This window comes from Chanodichthys erythropterus, chromosome 7, assembly GCF_024489055.1.
Source record: "Chanodichthys erythropterus isolate Z2021 chromosome 7, ASM2448905v1, whole genome shotgun sequence".
Taxonomy (NCBI): domain Eukaryota; kingdom Metazoa; phylum Chordata; class Actinopteri; order Cypriniformes; family Xenocyprididae; genus Chanodichthys; species Chanodichthys erythropterus.
In genome coordinates, this window is record NC_090227.1 from 26,123,788 (window position 1) to 26,144,949 (window position 21,162).

The following is a 21,162-nucleotide window of genomic DNA, read 5'->3' on the forward strand; positions in this document are numbered from 1 at the left end:
GTGTATATATATATATATATATATATATATATATATATATATATATATATATATATATATATACACACTATATATACACACTATATATACACACAGTCAAACCAAAAATTATTCAGACACTAGATACAATTTTTATTTATTTGAGTGCAGGACTTTATAGGTAATTTATGAGGATAGCAAAATAAAGTAAACTGTGACATATTATACCCAAAAAATCTTCATACAGTGGACTCCCAGTAATTTTTTTTAAAAAGTTTAAAAAAAAAAATATTGATAAAAATTTAAGACCAAAAATTATCCAGACACTTGACATAATTTAATTAAGAAAAAAACAATTTAATATACAGCAAGGATGCAATAATTGATCTAAATGGACAGTAAAGACTTACGATATTAAAAAAATTCTATTTCACATAAATGCTGTGCTTCTGAACTTTATAATCATCATCAAAAAATGACCATGTGACTCTGAAGACTGGAGTAATGCTGTTGAAAATTCAGCTTTGGCATCACATGAATAAATGACATTTTATAATATATTCAAATTGAAAACAGTTACTTTAAATTGTAATATTTTTCACAATATTACTATTTTACTGTATTTTTGATCAAATAAATGAGAGACTTGTCAAAAACATCAAAAAATCTTTCCAACTCCATGCTCCAGTGTATATATAATTATTTTTTACATTTTATTGTTTTTTCTGTATGTAGTGTATGTGAGAGCGGATCAATGCAATGCACTTCTAATGAAGCCACTGGATCTACACTGACAGACCTCTTCTTTGACGAACATTCTTCTTCAAGAGGTATTTCTCCTCGCTTTCATAATGGAGCAAAACTGCACTTGATACAACAGAAACACACAAGTGAACAGAATACTGTTGCTCAGTCAAGTACATATAATGAATTCTTTGTGTGTTTCACCTGTAGTGCGGCGCTCTATCTCTTGTCCACCTCCACTGCAGCAGTTTGAGTGTGGCAGTGCAAGGGATGCTGGGATAGAGTGTGCTAAGACCTGCCAGAATCTGGACCTGGAGTGTGTCCGTCAGGGATGTGTGTCTGGCTGTATGTGTCCACCTGGAACGGTAAGTGTGAAAGCGAACACTAGGAAATGCTGTTTGTTACACAATATAATTTATGTTTATATTAAGAAACATTAATATTCATGAACGAAGTAGGACTGGTAAATTCAGATCAGATCAGCTTTATGTTTCCTTAACTATATTTACACAACTTTTTAATGTTTTGATAATTTGTTTCTGAAAAAATACTTTTGAAAAATATTTTTTTTTTACTTTTTTAATTGTTTTTTGATAAAAAAAAATCACATGATTCTTCAGAAATCATTCTAATATGCTGATTTGCTGCTCAAGAAACATTTATTATTATTATCAATGTTGAAAACAGTTGTGCTGCTTAATAAGTTTTGGAAACTGTGATTTGTATTTTTTTTTTTAAATATGAAGTATAAATGTTAGACATTTACTTGTCTATGGAATTTCATAACTGTATTGTCAATAATTTAACACCACATTATTAGAAATATGTACAAAATTATTTAAACCATTAATATTATCTACAGCACATTATTTAGTTAGTTTTCTACATAAATAATTTCTCCTCACAATATTTTTCTTTTCACTCAATTAAAATGCACAAATGAGCATACATTATATTTATTAAACGTATCTATGAGCATTTTACGTATGCAGCTTTTTAATGTATAAATCTTTTTAGGCTATATAAAATTGTTTTTTAATGTTATGGGTGTTTGCAGGTTCGACACAAAAAAGAATGCATTCCACAAGAACAGTGCCCTTGTTACCATAACAACCGCCCCTATGCCTCAGGACAGAGCATTAATGTGGACTGCAACACCTGGTAAATGAGCCAATCATGGCTCTTCTATTGGCTGACACTGGTGTAATGTAATTTTGTTGCATACATCAGATGACAAGAATAAGCATTCTTATTATTTTTTTTTCAATTACATTTCCCAGTGTTTGTGAGAAGCGTCAGTGGAAGTGTACGCAGCGTGTGTGTGACGGTGTGTGTCGTGTGATAGGAGAGACACACTACATCAGCTTTGATGGACTGAAGTTCTCATTTCCTGGACCTTGCCAATACGTACTAGCTCAGGTAAACTCAATATTCTCTCTTTCCCTCATATTCATCCATGTTTTTGCTCATTTTCTTTGTCTGTCTGTGTAGGATTACTGTAATGGATTGGATGGAACGTTTAGGGTTCTGGTGGAGAACTCCGCTTGTGGGATCGCAGGTTACCGCTGCAGTAAAAGCATCACAGTGTTGTACATGGGAGGGCTGATTGTAATGGAACATGGCGAGGTAACACTAAAACTCAGTTATAGAGTTATATTTTACACTATAAAGCTACAGTCTTGGATGTTGTTGCCAATAAAATGTTACTAAATGCACAATAGTGCAAAAGATATTTTGTTAGCAGAGCAAACTAAACCAATTAGATAGATAGATAGATAGATAGATAGATAGATAGATAGATAGATAGATAGATAGATAGATAGATAGATAGATAGACACGTTATGACAAGCATCATGTGTGTAGTAAAAGCATACAGACTTTTTTCTTTCTTTCACTGTTGTCTTCTTCTCTAGGTGAGGATGAAGAGGCCTGTGTTGAAAGAGATAGCGGTTGAGATTGTGCGCTCTGGACAGTATTACATCGTCCTTCTGGGTAAACACATCTCCATCACCTGGGACACAGGGACCCGAATCTCACTGCAGATCAATGGACAGTACAGGGTAACACACATTAAAAGAAAAACACACACATCTGCCTAGCTATCTGAGTGAGCACATACCATAGACAACTTCTTTTTTTTGTTGTGAAAAATATTTGTGAATTATGTTTATCTTGGAGTATGTTACCCAAGTGGTAAGATTTAGCAAGTTAACCAAAAAAGAAAAAGGATTTTTAGAGTAAAAAATGATTTATGAATCAAATATTATGAATAATAAAAAAAAAATTATGAATAGTTTTTATCTTTAAGCATGTCCCCAAAGAGACATTTTTATAAAAGTATTTATAATGTTTTAATAATACATAAAATAAACATTTAATATTTGAATATTATAAAAAAATATTTTTATAATTAAGATAATGAATCAAAATTTATGAATAAAAAATATTTTTTCAGCATGTCCTCGAAAGTTTTTGTCAGATGCATCAAGTAAACAAAAAACAAAAAAAAATTTTTTAGAGTTAAAATGATTTATGAATCCAAATGTATGTATAAAGTATGATTTATTTTTACCTTTGAGCATGTCCACAATATGGGTTTTTATCTGATTTATTAAAAATATATATATATTTATAAATAAAAGCTGATGAATAATTTTTTTTTATTTTAACATGTCCCCAAAATTTTTTTTTTTTTTTTTTAGCAAGAGTTAACGCCAATAAAAACATTTTTAGAGTTAAAAATTATTTATGAATAAAAATGGATGTATATATATTTACCTTTGAGCATGTCTGCAATATAGGTTATATGGGTTACAACTAAACTTGGAGCACAATTGAGAAATTAAGAATAAGCTTATAAGTTTATTTGTGTGTATTTAAGGGGAAAGTATGTGGCCTTTGTGGAAATTTTGATGGCAGTCAGAATAACGATCTGTTGAGCAGCAGTAACCAGATGGAGGTGGACGCTGCAGACTTTGGAAACTCGTGGAAAGTTCGACCTAGCTGTGCTGACGCTGTTCCGGTGAGTTAATGTGCATCACGGCCTGAGCTGGAGAGTTTTCCTACAGCGAGTCAAAGCATAAAGAGATTAAATGATCTCAGATTACATATTTTGATCTGCATGCAGGTGCTGTCTCAATGCAGCACAGACATGGTGAAGCTGGTGACCGTGGAACAGTCCTGCCGTGTGCTCACCAGCACCATCTTCAGGGAGTGCAATATTGTGGTTAGTAACATTTATACTCAATAGTCACAATTAAATGATGACAACACAATGTCATGTGGTCATTACTCCGCTTTCTTATAATTTTTTTATTTTTTTTACTTTTTACTCTGACTGTATCAGGTGGACCCTGAGCCGTACTGGGACATCTGTACTCATGACACATGCTCGTGTCCATCGGTCGGTGACTGTGCATGTTTCTGTAACACCATAGCCGCATACGCTCACGAATGTGCTCAGAAGGGGCTGCTGGTGAACTGGAGGTCCAACGATTTGTGCCGTAAGTTTCACCACTGTACCCCTTAGCAAGGCACTTAAAGGTAATTTTCTCACCAACAAGTTATTACAAACCCAACAGACGTTATTTCTTCTGCAGAATACAAATTAAGACATTAAGTAGAATGTTCACACTCTTTTACACAATGAAAGTGAATGGTATAGAAGCTCTTGATCTCCAAAAATGACAAAAAACTCTTCTGAAACTGTACAAATAGTATTTGTGTTCTAAATTTTTTTTTTATTATTATCAAATTTAAGGGCAATATTTACTGTTTGGAATAGATTTTAAGTCATGTTTTACTTTTAACAGGGTATTTTCTAATTAACCACAAAAAATAAAAAATAATTTCTATCAAATGCTTGCAAATATAACACACACACATATAAGCGATATCAGCTGTGCGATATCGCTCTATATCATCACAGCTATGATTCGGCTGTATACAGAAATTGAATAAAGTTATTAAATACTTTACAGTCTTCACTGCATAAAATTTTATAATTTTCTCTTTTACCCTTGTTCTTTGATTAATATTAATGACAGACATCAAAACAACTGATTTATTAAGCTACTGTGACTTTAAGAGCTGCCGCTGCTGAACATGACGTGGACAGACGTGGACATAACACAGACACGACATTCATAGACAGCGTGTTATCATTTGTCTTGTGGCGCTTGAATGGTTTAAAAGTATTTATGTGAAGAAGAGCGTGATCATATAATGCAACGCTAGCCACATTATGATGGAAAAAATGTACAAACCCGATTCCAAAAAAGTTGGGACACTGTTCTAATTGTGAATAAAACCAGAATGCAATGATGTGGAAGTTTCAAATTTCAATATTTTATTCACAATACAACATAGATGACATCAAATGTTTAAACTGAGAAAATGTATCATTTTAAGGTAAAAATAAGTTGATTTTAAATTTCATGGCATCAACACATCTCAAAAAAAGTTGGGACAAGACCATGTTTACCACTGTGTGGCATCCCCTGCTCTTTTTATAATAGTCTGCAAATGTCTGGGGACTGAGGAGACAAGCTGCTCAAGTTTAGGAATAGGAATGTTGTCCCATTCTTGTCTAATACAGGCTTCTAGTTGCTCAACTGTCTTTCTCGCATCTTCCTCTTTATGATGCGCCAAATGTTTTCTATGGGTGAAAGATCTGGACTGCAGGCTGGCCATTTCAGTACCCGGATCCTTCTACGCAGCCATGATGTTGTAATTGATGCAGTATGTGGTCTGGCATTGTCATGTTGGAAAATACAAGGTCTTCCCTGAAAGAGATGACGTCTGGATGGGAGCATATGTTGTTCTAGAACTTGGATATACCTTTCAGCATTGATGGTGCCTTTCCAGATGTGTAAGCTGCCACTCATGCAACCCCATACCATCAGAGATGCAGGCTTCTGAACTGAGCATTGATAACAACTTGGGTTGTCCTTGTCCTCTGGCGTCCCAGTTTTCCAAAAAGAACTTCAAATTTTGATTCGTCTGACCACAGAACAGTTTTCCACTTTGCCACAGTCCATTTTAAATGAGCCTTGGCCCAGAGAAAACTGTTTAGATATGGCTTCTTTTTTGACCTATAGAGTTTTAGCCGGCAACGGCGAATGGCACAGTGGATTGTGTTCACCAACAATGTTTTCTGGAAGTAATCCTGAGCCCATGTTGTGATTTCCATTACAGTAGCATTCCTGTATGTGATGCAGTGCCGTCTAAGGGCCTGAAGATCACGGGCATCCAGTATGGTTTTCTGGCCTTGACTCTTACGCACAGAGATTGTTCCAGATTCTCTGAATCTTTGGATGATATTATGCACTGTAGATGATGATAACTTCAAACTCTTTGCAGTTTTTCTCTGAGAAACTCCTTTCTGATATTGCTCCACTATTTTTCGCTGCAGCATTGGGGGAATTGGTGATCCTCTGCCCATCTTGATTTCTGAGAGACACTGCCACTCTGACAGGCTCTTTTTATACCCAATCATGTTGCCAATTGACCTAATAAGTTGCAAATTGGTCCTCCAGCTGTTCCTTATATGTACATTTAACTTTTCCAGCCTCTTATTGCTACCTCTCCCAACTTTTTTGGAATGTGTAGCTCTCACGAAATCCAAAATAAGCCAATATTTGGCATGACATTTCAAAATGTCTCACTTTCAACATTTGATATGTTATCTATATTCTATTGTGAATAAAATATAAGATTATGAGATTTGTAAATTATTGCATTCCTTTTTTATTCACAATTTGTACAGTGTCCCAACTTTTTTGGAATCTGGTTTGTATGCTGCTTTAATTGCGTTAAATATTTTTAACTGAAAAAAATGTATTGTGTTTGTTAACGTGCTAATTTTGAAAGCACTAATAAATACATAAAACTGCACTAAACCTATAACTGCACAGGCCTTAGATGAAATATAATGAAATAGCCTATATCAAATGTTATTTTATGAGCCTGGTGAGCACCTATTTGTATTGTTGGAAAAACTAACCCTTTAACCCCAAGACAGAAACATGAATGTGTAAGAGTTAAGAGTTACAGAAAGTCAAATTGTACAACAGTGTGTGCTATATGACTGTTTACTTACAGCAATGAGTTGTGAGGAGCTGAATAAGGATGCAGGAGTGGAGTGTGAGTGGAAATATAACGCCTGTGGTAGCGCTTGCCCTACCACCTGCCAGCATCCTGAACCTCTGAACTGTCCTATGACATGTGTGGAGGGATGCCATGCCGTCTGCCCACCAGGTAGGGCTAAGTCACACATACCGACGAGTAAATTGACTTCATAGACTTCAATCTCACTTTCACTTTCACATTCACACATTCTGTCTGCTTCAATCCCTCAGGGCAAGTTTTAGATGAGGTGCTGAGGAAGTGTGTTGAACCGTCACAGTGTCAGGTGTGTGTGCATGGCGGGGAGAGAATCTCCCATGGAAAACAGTTCATCCTTAACCGTGAAGATCCTCATCTTTGCCAGATATGGTATGCTATGCAACATTCTTCTTTGATCTCCTTCACTCATTACTCCATGCAGTGTGTAGGAGAATCTCATAAAGAAAAGTCATATTTAATCTCAAAATCTAAAAAATAGCAAATAGAAAAAATGAAAAGAATAGACAAATACTTAAGAGTCTATGAATTGATCATTATTGCAGTGAGAGTCCAGACCTTAATTTCATTAAAAGTCTTTGGGATGTTCTGGAGGAGACTTAACAGAGTACTCACCTCTTGCATTGTCAGTACAAGAACTAGACCAATTATTGATGCACCTTATGATGGAAATAAATATTGTGATGTTATTTTCATCAAGAGGTGCATCAATTTTTGGTCAAGATCTTAAAAGAACTGTTCCAAAATATATAACATGCTAGAAACATAATAATCACAGCAGTAATGATCCAGTGATAGACTTTTAAGTATTTGCCTATTTATATCCAAACAACGACTTTTTTTGGCCAGAAAGTGTATACACACACACACATACATTAACATATTATATTAACATATAGGGCCCTATCTTGCACCCAGCGCAATTGACTTTGTACACCGACGCATGTGTCATTCCTATTTTGCGCCCGCGCAAAGCGCGCTTTTCCCTCCACAGAAGCACGTCGCTAAACTAGTGAATGAACTTGACCTCACTGGGCGGTTCAGCGCAAAAAAGGAGGCGTGTTCCGGCGCAAACAATCCCTGGTGCTATTTTGCTGTTCCATTAAACAATTGCGCCACTGACCAGAAAAAACCTAGTCTAAAGTCAGTGGCGCGTTGCGCGTTGTTCATTATGCTATTTTAAGGGCGCATGCTTGACCATAATGTATAGCGTGCACAACGCGCATACACTTTGCTCATGTAATCTACACAGATGCAACAATTATTTTTGCAAATCATATCACATTAGTTACACTAAAAAAATATTAACACATGAGATGACGGAAATCATTGTGGTGTGCCACAAAGATGTGAAAAAACCGTTTAACCGACGCTATTTTGGGTGGGTTTCTCCCATCCCCATACAACACAACTTCTCTGTCTTTCACTGCTCTTACAAGAACATCAGTCTCCTCGGCTGTGAACCGCTCCTGGCGTGCGCCTGGTAAATACGCCATAATAATAGCAATCCATAATGGAACTTGCGCACCTGCTTTTAAAGGGAATGTTGGATGACGCTCTGATTGGTTTATTTCACGTTACGCCCAAACCACACCTATGAATAATGAAGCAACTTCAGACCAACCCATTTTAGATTTGCGCCGGGGGCAAGAGCCATTTAACCCGCCGGGAAAATAGCAACAGCGCCGAGACCCGCCCACAAAGGTACTTGCGCTTCGCGCTTTGACACTTGTGTTTCAGATCGTTAAAATAGGGCCCATAATATTTTTATATATATTTTTATATAATTTTATAATTATATAAAAGTATCCTAAGGTCTGTATATTTTTCATACAATTTTATATTTGTATATATTTTTTTTTTTACATAAAATTATTTTATAAATTATTTTTATATAATTTTTATATACATTTATATACATTATACATAAAATTTTTCAGACACTAGGGCCCTATAATACACCCGGCGCAATGCGACGCAAGGCGCAGCGCAATTGTGTTTGCTAGTTTGCGTCCGGCGCCGTTCGCGTTTTCCCGTTCAGCGCCACGTCCTTAAATTAGTAAATGCATTTGCGCCAGTTAGTGCGCCCATGGGCGTGCTGGTCTAAAAAAGAGGTGTGTTCAGGCGCATTGCCAGCGCATTGCTATTTTAAGGAGCTGAAAATAGACTGCGCCATAGACCAACTCAAACCTGGTCTAAAGTCTAAAGTCAGTGGCGCAATATTTTTTTGTTAGAGCGCTTTGGTGGAAACTGCGCCTCTGGGCGCGTCCACAGTGCGCGTTGACTTTGCTTATTACACACAGGGATGCGCATCACACAAATATGCCAAATATTAAAAACAAAAGGATTACAGTGTAAAAGAATATTATTGTGTAGGCTACATAAATATAAAAATGTAATGATGAATAGTCATTGTGTGTATTAGAATTAGGATACCCATTTTCAATTCAGCCTATTACTACTTATAATGATGAACGAAACTGGCTAATTAATTGAACAATCTTGCCAATACACACACATATTAACTGACTGATCGCGCGGAGCTATTTGAAAGCCTGCATCCAACGCAGACGACTGAAAGATTGACTGGCCACTTAACAGGTAATTTCAGCAAAACATCACTCGTTGAACTCCTCAGTTGAATCGGTGTGTTTAATAAGTCAGTGTATTTTATAATGTTATATGTTATATAATATATATAATGTTATATCCCGTAGATGATCTGCTCGCGTGCTTTAACATCGCGCACGAGCAGATCAGTTTCTTTGCTTGAAAAGCGTTCAGCTTTTCCGCCAACAAATTCCGGCATGTAAATAGCAATCCGCCATGGCGCGAGCGCATCTCGTTCTTAAAGGGAATGGGAGATGACACTCTGATTGGTTTATTGAACGTTACGCCCATTACTCATTAAGAGAATAGGGACAACCCATTTCAAAAATGCGCCCCGGCGCACGGACCGTTTTTCCGTCGTTAAAATAGCAAAAGTGGATTTGGACACGCCCTGAGTGCACCTGCGCCATGCGCTTCACACTTTGCGTTTAGATCGTTAAAATAGGGACCTAGATATCTTCTTTTTTTTTTTTTATAGTGGGTGCAGGACACTATAGTTAATTTATGTAAGTGAGGATAGAAAATACAGCAAATTGTGACATTGTTTTACCCAAAAATTCTAAAAATTATTTTTTTTAACTATAGTGAAAAAACTGTAATAATGAATGAAATGTTCAAGGTGTCTGAATACATTTTGGTTTGACTGTGTGTGTGTGTATATATATATATATATATATATATATATATATATATATATATATATATATATATATATATATATATATATATATATATATATATATATAAACTGTAAAAAATGCATTTTTATACTTTCTGACAGGTTCTAGACAGGCTTTGTGAGATACATAGATTTAGGTGTATAAAATTCATGTTTGTTATGCTTTCAGTCACTGTGAAAGCAACACACTGACATGCGGCCCATGTCCTCTAACTGGTTTGGCCTCCACGCTAGCACCAACCACCATAAGCAACACTCCTACTCCACTCCCGTTTTCCACCCCGGTGCCAGCCGATGCCTGTGATAGGGCGATGGACCTGGCCTTCTTAGTGGATGGCTCCTCTGCTTTGAGTGAAGAAGACTTCAGTTTAGTCAAGCTCTTTATCCTCCGGGTAGTGGAGCGGTTCCGAATGGGTTCCGCCCACACTCGTGCCACGGTTCTTCTCTTCCACTCTGGTGTGAAAAGTTTTGAAATGCAGGTGCAAAAATGGTTCTTCAAGAAGATGGTGCGTGAGCTGCGTTACAGCGGTGGTGATGTAGCATTTATGGACGAGGCAATAAAATACCTAGCAGTCTACATTTACGATAAAAACAAGCGCGAGCACGCAGGGCGAGTTGCTATATTGCTGACGGCGAGCGCAAATCCTAGGCCCATGCGTAGTACTCAGCGTCTGCTGCGTAAAAAAGACATCACCATCCTCACTGTGGCTCTGGGGCCTGACGTCAACATGGCACAGGTTAATGAGATCACGAAGGCCACGCCCAGCAGTCGCTCATACGTAGTGAGCAGCGTAACAGAGCTTGATGATGAGGCTCTGGCCATCACAGACTACCTCTGCACTTTGGGACTGGATCCTGAACCCCCAAAGAAACCCCCTACCAGAAAGCCCAGCACCACTTCAGTCACCCCAACAACTACCACAGCTTCTAAACTCACTGTCGCCACGGTCCCACCAACCGCTGCCATTGTAACCTCATTTCCCAGCATCCCCCGTCCTGGAACGACATTTCCTCCACCCACAGTAACAACATATGAGATTGTCTTCCTGTTAGAAAGCTCAAATGCAGTGGGTGAGGAGGGCTTCAATAAGACACGAGATGCTTTGGTCGATGTTATTGCTTCACTCGATGAGAAAGAGGTGGACAATCTACGGATCACGGTGATGCAATACTCACTCACGGTTACCGTGGTAATCAGCCGCATGGAATTGCAGCACAGGGAGCAGGTGCTGCAGAGAATGCGACAGTTACGTTGGACCAAAGGTGCGGAGGTCAACACAGGTCATGCCGTTCGTTCTGTATATGAGACTATCACTACAGACACACCAAGTAATACACCAGACCAGATGGTGTTTCTTATAACACAGAGCCCTCCGACGGACATCATTCAGCGGCCTCCAAGCTCCACTCATAAAAAAGTGTATCCAATTGGTATCGGCCAACAGATTCGATATGAGGATCTTGCACAGCTGAGCTTCCCGGATGAACCGATCATGCTGGATAATCCCTCGGACCTTAGGATACTACAGCCCATGCTGATAAATATCAGTAAAACAATCAGGAGGCCTCTACTGCCTACACTTCCACCGAGAGCCACACTGCCCCCTTCAGGTCAGATACAACAATGCTACACTCTTTTCGCATCTTGCTATATTCTAGGGCTGCACAATTTAGGGGGAAAAAAATCAAATTGTGATTTTTTTCTGATAAAAATTGTGACTGCAATTTAAAATGCAATTAAAAAGGTTGCTGTGCTTGTTTGTAGGGCTGCACAATTTGGCCTCAAATTCTGTGATTGTGTAATCAATGACTAGAAAATAATACAAATAAATATAGCTGCGAGCAGCAATTATCAGGTTCAAGCGCTTTAAGGCCTTTAAGCACATGTGTAAAAATGTATAATGTTTTAATTAGCAAGCCTGTAACCATCTCGATCATAGATGGAAGAAAATTTACAGCCAATTTTAGTAAAAGTGGCTCCGGCCACTTCGAAAGTTTTGGCGGCCCTTAAGGTCGTATTTCGTAAATCGAAATATTTTAACTTTTTTTGATAATTATTAAAAATCAGACTCCAGAGAATCTTGCTGCACTGGTTTGGTTCTGATTGGGCCAAAAACCTAGGACTAAATCCAAAATACCCGTAAATATTGCCAAAACAACGAGCGAATCCAAGGCATGCATTTTGTCCGTCTTGAACCAAGGATTCCAACAATGTAAGACACTTGATCCTACGCCTACGGTTTAGGAGATATGAGCAATTTTGTACTTTTCACCGCTGTAGCGCCCCAGTCAGGCCAATTGGGGCGAGCCTTGGTGATGTTGTAGACAGTTTGAGTACTATCATCCCTCAAAGTTTTAAGTCTCTACGACTTACGGTTTGGTATGCTCGATCACTTTTAGGGGGAAATGCTGATCCTTGGAGATTTTAACAATTACAATAGGGTTTCAGCACTATGCGCTTGAACCCCTAATCATTACTAAATAAAAATATTACAAAAAAAAAAGAAATATTTCTATTGTAATATTATAAAATAAATAAATTCAAGAAAAAATAAACTACTAATAATGTTTATTTCATTACATCTGTAAAACTATGATACTAAAATTTATGTTTGTCTTAATTTCTCCATTTTTAAACATAAAACCATTGAACTTTTTGGTGGAAAACTGCAGGGATGCCTTGAAACCTCTTTTTTGTTGTCAACAGCCAGTTTATAAGTGCTTCTCATTACAAATCTGAGAAGATGGTTGCCGCATGATGCATTTCTAAATGCATGTTATAAATGACTCAAACTCAAGCAGAGCTGAATTCATGTGGAGCAGCATTAATGTGAACCAAGCCGCTCTTTACTCTGAAAAATCGCAGTCTTTGTTAATCACACTAAACCATATTGTGATTTTGGTTTTATTTAAAGGGATAGTTCAACCAAAAATTGAATGAAAATTCTGTCATAATTTACTCACCCTCAGGTTGTTCCAAACCTGTATGAATTTCTTTCTCTTGCTGAACTCAAAAATAGATATTTTGAAGATTGTCGGTAACCAAACAGTTCATGGGCCCTGTTGACTTAGTCTCCCCCCCCCATTAACTGTTTGGTTACCGACATTCTTCAAAATATCTTCTTTTGGTTTGGAACGACTTGAGGGTGAGTAAATGATGACTATGAACTATCCCTTTAATTGTGCAGTCCTGCTACATTCTTTCTTTTCTATTGTCATCACTGCCTATTCCACTGCACAAGGTCTTTTTCATCTCAGTTCTCAGATTTTTCATTGACGATGAGTGTGATTGCTGTAATTTCAAAAAATGAAAGATAAAAGGAAAAGTGAGGCAGCAGAGAGAGTGACTGGTGCGCAACAATGGAATGATGTAATTCCCTTAATTACTGTGGAAATTGTCTGGCAAATGATGCAGAAACATGGTGTTGTACACAAAATGATCAAAAATGATTGGATTTGGCAGTGGCACAGTGCTGAATGTCAGATGGCTTATTTCAGATGACATATCAAATTATCTTATACATTTTTGGTACTATATCACGCTACAGGAATACTTTTTAGACAGTAGTGTTATGTTGGTTTGACTAAGCAACCACGAAGAACACCTAAGCAACCATCTATCAACTTCCTAGTAACAAAACTCTATAGCACAAAGTATATAAACATTTTTAAAACTGCCTAAGTAGCCGAACTACTTAAGGCCTAGCTAATCTAAAAGGTAAAACCTTTTTAAAAGTTAAGACTTTGTCAAGCCAATATTCAAATGCTGTCTTTTCTAGATTTATGGATGCTTACAGAGTGAATACATACATGCTTTCTTTGTAATTTTATGTATGTGTGTGTGTGTTTGCTCAGTGCCGTGTTCAAAGCCCATGGACTTGCTGTTCCTGTTGAGAGCCTCTTCTGATAACCAGTTTGAAGACTTGAAAACATTTGTGAGAACTATTATAAAAAGCACAAATATTGGTAAGTCTCCATGAGATTGATTTTTTTCATTTTGTGTGTGTTATAATAGTTACTTCTAGAGTTCTACTTATCTGTATTGCAGGTCGCAATCACACACAAGTGGCAGTGATAGTGTATGGGGGAAAATCAGCAGTGGCAGTTACATGGAGAGATGAACAGACAGAAGACAATCTTCTCAAGCTTCTAGATACCCTACACAGCAAGACAGACAATATATCAAGACTGGGTAATCATGCTGTGAAGACACAGCAGCTACAATACAGCCTGACAGTTAAAACATATGCCACACTACATACATGTGGGCGTTCTTTCCTCTTTCTCTGCAGGGGCTGCTCTGCGAATGGCCGTGCAGACAGCCATTTCCTCCACCAGTGGGGGACGGATGGGCATCCCTAAAGCTGTGGTTATGGTGGTGACTGACAGGTCAATAGACTCGGTGCAAGAGGCAGCAAACGAGGCTTTGACCGCTGGTTGGTGAAATAGTTTTCTAGCTTTATTGATTCACTCAATATTTACAATATTGGTCTTAAAATATAAGTCTATGGTGGAATATATTCCAGATTTACTGTAAAAGCAATAATGTGCAACTTGTATTTTTGTTTAAGCACATTAATAGCATGAAATGCGTTTTATTTTTAAAGGTACACCATGTAACTTTTTGCCCTCTAGTGTTTAAAAAAACAAACTGCATGCACTGTGTGGATGAATACTTTGTGAACGTAACTTAACCGAAAAACAATCAAATAAATTGTGGGATTTACAAAGTACTTCAGCTGCACCAGGAGAAAACAAATGTAATATTTTACTGATCTGAGTCAGCACCAATTGAAGATAATGGTGTGGTAAATGAGGCACATGTGTTTTGCTTGGAGTGGAAGCAAATTGTTCTTTCTCATAACTAAAAAAAGAGAACTAGATTATCCTACTGCTCATAAAACATTCACTACTAGGCTTAAGAGATATAACCAGATTAGATAGAAAGGATCTCATGCTGACTAGCTGAACACTTTACTGTAGCTATACCTATTAATATTTAGACACGGTACTTCCTTGAAAATAAATTCCAGCACAGTGCTACAACAACCCATAATGAAATAACCCAGTAGATAAATAGGTAATGATAGACAACACTTTACAATGAACTCTGTTAGAGAGCTACATATGGCAATTTATCTGTTCAATAAAATACCTTTCTTACTTGTTGAGTAATAAAAAAGCCATCTCCATGTCGACTTTACAACATTTCAAATCCCTCTGTTCTTGTCATCTCCAAAAATCCAAGCCAATGTTGATTCTGGTTTTATTACGAGCTCTGTCATGTTCTCTTTTTGCCAGCAGACTCTCCTCTGTTCTTTTAAAACAGGTGATTAACAGAGGTTCGAGATTTATCGTGCTTCATGTCAACCTTTCTTGTACAATTCTTGGGCAATTACCCATATAAACACTTATAATAGGCTTGCCATAGTGAATCAGGGCAGGACCAAACATGTGTTGGAAGAATGACTGATGATTTATTAACTCATTATTTAAATTTTGTTAATTTTTGAACAAAAAAAGTTACATAGTGTACCTTTAAAGGGTTAGTTCACCCAAAAAATGAAAATAATGTAATTAATTACTCACCCTCATGTTATTCCACACCCGTTCAGTCATCTTCGGAACACAAATGAAGATATTTTTGATAAAATACGATGGCTCAGTGAGGCCTGCATTGCCAGCAAGATAATTAACACTTTCAGATGTCCAGAAAGCTACTAAAGACATATTTAAAACAGTTCATGTGACTATAGTGGTTCAACCTTAATGTTATGAAGCCACGAGAATACTTTTTGTCCAAAAAACTAAATAATGACTTTATTCAACAATATCTAGTGATGGGCGATTTCAAAACACTGCTTCATGAAGCTTCGAAGCTTTCCGAATCTTTTGTTTCGAATCAGTGGTTTGGAGCGTGTATCAAACTGCCAAAGTCACGCCCCCCAGTGGTGAACCATTGAAATTTTTAAACACTTATGATGTAATGAAGCACTGTTTACTTAAATCACGTGACTTTGGCAGTTTGAGACTTGCTCCGAACCACTGATTTGAAAACAAAAGATTTGTAAAGCTTCGAAGCTTCATGAAGTTGAATAAAGTCATTATTTTGTATATTTTTATATTTTACTTCATAACATTAAGGTTGAACCACTGTAGTCACATGATCGGATTTAAATATGTTTTTAGTAGCTTTCTGGGCATCTGAAAGTGTTAATTATCTTGCTGGCCTCACTGAGCCATCGGATTTTCTCAAAAATATCGTTCAAAGATGAACTAAGGTTTTATGGGTGTGGAATGACATGACGGTGAGTAATTAATGACAGAATTTTCATATTTTGGGTTAACTAACCCTTTAAGTTGTAAAGGTAGGGATGAGTATGTTGAAATTATTCTGTGGTAATCAACAGCATTTCACTATGACTAATGTTACACAACATAGAACACTCTAGCAACCACCTAACAAGTGAAAAGTGTGTAAAAACAAACAAACAAAAAAGTGTAGATTTACAGTAATGCAATAGAAATCTATGGGCAGAGACATTTCAGATTTAAAAGCAGAAATGTGCAGCTTGAAAGTTTTTTTGTTTAAGCAATTAAACAGTACTGTTTGTACAAACATTTGTTTTATTTTAAGCTGTAAAGTTGTCGAAAACAGAGGGATGAGTTTAAATTTTTCCAGCAGCATACCACTACAAAAGTGCTTAGTATCACGTTAACGTATTAAAAAAAATCAAATAAAAATCTTTTTGAGAATAAAGTCATGATGTTTTGAAAACATTTTATTAGAATAAAAAGTCAAACTTTCAAGAATAAAGTCGTAACATTATGAAATTTAAGTCAGTGAATTATTGGACTATAGTCATAATATTATGAGAATAAAGTCTTAAAGAAACATCAAAGTGAAGTGGAGTCGACCACTGGTTGTTATTTCAAACTGCACAAAAGAGGCTATTTCCTGAATGTCTGTCTGTTTTTTTCTTCTGAATAAATTCGATTTCCTACATAACTGCTGCAGTGTCCTCATACTAATGCTATCTTGGTGCTGATGCAGCAAAAGACCAAGGATTTCTGAGTTGTTAAATCCTACAGTACGATTGCACCACAAATGCACCACATCCATTTTTTTTTGCATTAATGAAGCTGCAGCATCTGTCGCACCCTATTCCTATTGTAGCCTTTTCTCATAATGCTGTGATTGTTTTCTCAAAATATTACTATTTTATTTATACTCTTAAATTTTATTCTTTTATTCTCATAACATTATGACTTACAAGCAAGGTGTTTGTTGCATACAGGTGTGTCAGTGTTTCCTATTGGACTGGGGAACCAATATGACCAAACTGAACTGAGCATGCTCGCGGGTCAACACGCTCAGGACAACATCATTCGCCTGAGCAGCACTGAGTACCTGCTCGCCATGGCTCTACTCGACCAGTCGTTCACCGACAAAATCTGCCGGGGTGAGACTTACATGTACACACTCACACACACATAACACAATAAAACAGGACTAATTTTGATTATAATGACGATGACGATGTCCCTCAGCGGGTCCTCCTGGAGTGTGTGTGGATGATGAAGGGAATGAACGGAAGGTGAGAAGTTTTTAAGAAGGATGCTAAACTTCCATTAAAGACCTCAACTTTAGGAACATCAGCTTCTGATTTTCTTCCATACAACCTCTTGGTCGGATGCAGGCTTTCCGAGAACTCGCATCCAATCCATTTCATTGGATCTCAAGATCCATAATCTATTTCACTGTATCAGGCATTCTGGGCCAATAACTTCACCCCTCAACAACCTTTTTTCATTAACAGATCATTTAATCTAAGGTCAGAAACATATTTTATGCAAGTAAGCAAACATGAATGCTAGGCCAATGCATATTTGGGTGAAAATGGCAGTAGCTAATCACTGAACTCAAGGGGGCGATAGAGTTACATTGAAATGTTTGTGCCATTAAAACTGGAACTTTTTTAGACAGCTATAAATGTCATCATTTGAACTGACTTGCTTATCAAGAGTCTGTTGCTCTGTCATGAGAAAAATGACCATAGAAGACACATTTCACAATGCAACAAATGCATAGCTTCCGTAGATAGAAGTGTTTGCGTTTATTACTTGCATAGTGTGTTTCGTCTACCTAGGTCTGCACGATTTGAGGGGAATAATCTAATTGTGATTTTTCTGAAATTGCGATCACAATTTAAAATGCTATAAAAAGATCTCAATGATTGATGAGATTGTAGGGCTGCACAATTTGGACAAAAATGTTGTGATTATATATCAGTATGACTATAAAATAATAATAATAATAATAGTACAGTAAAATGAAATTATTCTTCTTATTTTTATAATTATTATTATTATCACTAATTAAAATATCAAAACTATATAAAAATATTTAAGAAAAGATGCCATGTTGCGCTTCCAAACAAGTCAAACTCAGAGCAGATACACAGATGAGTTCATGTGGAGCAGCATTTACTGCTAACCGAGACATTGAAAAAACTATAATTATAGCCGCTCTAAGATGTTGAAAAAAATGGATTTATGTATAAAAAACACAGTGCCACACTTCACTCTGAAACATGCAGCCTTAAAGCCATATAGCGATTTTGGTTTTATTTCAATCGTGCAGCACCTCCTGCAGACTAACAAAGGCAACTGATGTTCTGGTTTGTGCGTCAAATTATTCTGATAATTTCTGTTCATCAGCCTGGAGAAACATGGTTGTTGTCGGACGGCTGTCACTCAGTACTGTGCAACCCATCAGGCACAGTAACGGTGCAGAGCCACCGCATCAACTGTGAGAAGATGGAGCCTCCCGTGTGCACAAACAGCCTCCCGGCTCTCCGCTACAATCACACCTGTGGCTGTACCTGGACATGCCCCTGTATGAACACACACCTCTAATTATGCAACAACCAATCCTGTGATGAATCGCATATTAAAGGGGACCTATTATGCCCTTTTTCAAAGTCTTGATTTTGTTTTGGGGGTTTACTAGAATAGGTTTTCTTACTTAAAAGTTCAAAACACATTATTTTTCGCATTTTTTTACATAATTACAGCACCTCTCTTTGTGCTCTGATTGGTCGGCTGGGCCAGTGTGTTGTGATTGATTGTTTTGGAAATGTCAAGCCCCTTACCATAATGTAAGTTTAAACACACTATTAATGCAACTCAACCAGACCTCACACCCTTTATTTTGCATATGTCTTGGGCTTGAATTATTTAAATGAGAAATATTGTGCTGTGTTCATTCCCAGAAGAAAACTCAAGACTACAATCAAGGTATTTCAGGGAGAAACAGTGCTTACTGATAAAGAGAATAACTCCCTTTGGAGTGACTTTGTGCTTTGTAACTCCGTAACAAAGCAACATGAAACACTAAAGAAAGTTAAAAAAAGAAAAAAAAGAAAGAAAGCATAATAGGTCCTCATTTTAGGTTATTTGTACTCAAACATGGATTAAAATTGCAAAATAGCAATTTATTTCCGAGATGATACTGAATTAAACATGCAATGTGATGAGGCCAAGTGACAATTAAGCGTTGTATGGTTTAAAAAGTTGCATAATGCATTGTTTCACATACCATTTACAAAAATTGAATGAAAATGCAACTTCTAACTTAAACATGCTTACTTTCTTTCCTCAGGTAGTTGCATGGGAAGCTCCACTAGCCATGTTGTGTCATTTTCGGGGGCGGCTCTAAAGCTAAGAGCCGCTTGCTCTTATTTGCTGCTTCGCTCAGGAGGGGCGGAGCTAGTGTTGCATGCGGCTGCCTGTAAAAGCTCTCCCAATCAGATCTGCATGAAGAGCCTGGAACTGAGGGAGGGAGGGACAAGTGTGGTGCTACAGGATGATATGAAGGTAGATGCACTGAAAAAGCATGCAAAGTGAAACAGCCAGTGTTGGGGGTAATGCATTACAATTAACTTGAGTTACGTAATAAGATTACTTTTTCAAGTAACTAGTAAAGTAACGCATTTCTTTTTCAATTTAATACAAAATATCCAAGTTCCTTTTTTAAATAAGTAATGCAAGTTACTTTTTCACATTTATTGACTGACAGCTCTCCCGTCCCCATGTTGAGAGAAATAAAGTGCAGAAGTGTTGTGTGCGCTGTGTGAACATGATGGTTATAGTTCTTGTGAAGATGCGTTTATTCATCGCACTGCACAAAAACATTCACTATTCCTCGAAATGAATAAAAACAGTGAAATGCAATCTCAGAATTTTACACAAACGTGATAATTAACTATATTATATTACACAGATATACTTTATGTATTTAATTTCTCTTTATTTACTAATGTCTTTGATGCTGACCTTCAATTATCTAATTTAACCATACTAATAAGCAAAAGAAATAAGAGTGTTGAACTTCCTTCTTCTGTATGCTATTCTTCTATAATCCAGAATGGCAGCACAGCTGAAAGGTTTGTTTGAGCTGCGCCTTCTACTGTACAGGTGTAATTACGCATTTCCTTTAGCCTGAGGCTTACTTTTGGCATGAAAGGGCCTTAAAGGGATAGTTCACCCAAAAATGAAAATTTGATGTTTATCTGCTTACCCCCAGGGCATCCAAGATGTAGATGACTTTTTTTCTTCAGTCGAACGCAAATTATGATTTTTAACTGCAACCGCTGCCGTCTGTCAGTCAAATAATAGCAGTGATTGGGAACTTGAACAATAAGAGTCGAAAAAACTTCCATAGACAAATCAAAATTAAAACCTGCGGCTCGTGACGGCACATTGATGTCCTAAGACACGAAAATAAACAGTATTTATATAATTTTTTACCTCTAAAACACCACTATGTCCAACTCCGTTCAGCTTCCGGCTAGTGAGGTCTGATCGTGCTCTGACAATGGAAGTGATGTCTTGCGCTCATTGAAGTATATGGGCGAGACATCACTTCCGTCAACAGAACGCGTTTTTTGACCTCACTAACAGGAAGCTGAACGAAGTTGGACATAGTGGTGTATTAGAGGTAAAAATTATATAAATAATGTTC

General features: G+C 37.0%; 1 protein-coding gene across 2 annotated transcripts in view; it reads left to right on the top strand.

Annotated features, from left to right (window-relative positions):
- The window catches only part of vwf (von Willebrand factor), a 64,620-nt gene that overhangs the window by 25,227 nt on the left and 18,231 nt on the right, over positions 1-21,162 (top strand). For both annotated transcript variants that reach the window (XM_067389978.1, XM_067389977.1), the window contains exons 17-35: positions 715-809; positions 934-1,088; positions 1,781-1,884; positions 2,004-2,142; positions 2,215-2,349; positions 2,638-2,784; positions 3,606-3,746; positions 3,852-3,950; positions 4,071-4,227; positions 6,827-6,982; positions 7,084-7,219; positions 10,306-11,747; positions 13,992-14,102; positions 14,185-14,328; positions 14,429-14,572; positions 17,435-17,599; positions 17,688-17,734; positions 18,858-19,035; positions 19,801-20,015. In XM_067389978.1, the coding sequence (XP_067246079.1) occupies positions 715-809; positions 934-1,088; positions 1,781-1,884; positions 2,004-2,142; positions 2,215-2,349; positions 2,638-2,784; positions 3,606-3,746; positions 3,852-3,950; positions 4,071-4,227; positions 6,827-6,982; positions 7,084-7,219; positions 10,306-11,747; positions 13,992-14,102; positions 14,185-14,328; positions 14,429-14,572; positions 17,435-17,599; positions 17,688-17,734; positions 18,858-19,035; positions 19,801-20,015 (3,910 nt within the window). The remainder of the gene's footprint in view (positions 1-714; positions 810-933; positions 1,089-1,780; positions 1,885-2,003; positions 2,143-2,214; positions 2,350-2,637; positions 2,785-3,605; positions 3,747-3,851; positions 3,951-4,070; positions 4,228-6,826; positions 6,983-7,083; positions 7,220-10,305; positions 11,748-13,991; positions 14,103-14,184; positions 14,329-14,428; positions 14,573-17,434; positions 17,600-17,687; positions 17,735-18,857; positions 19,036-19,800; positions 20,016-21,162) is intronic.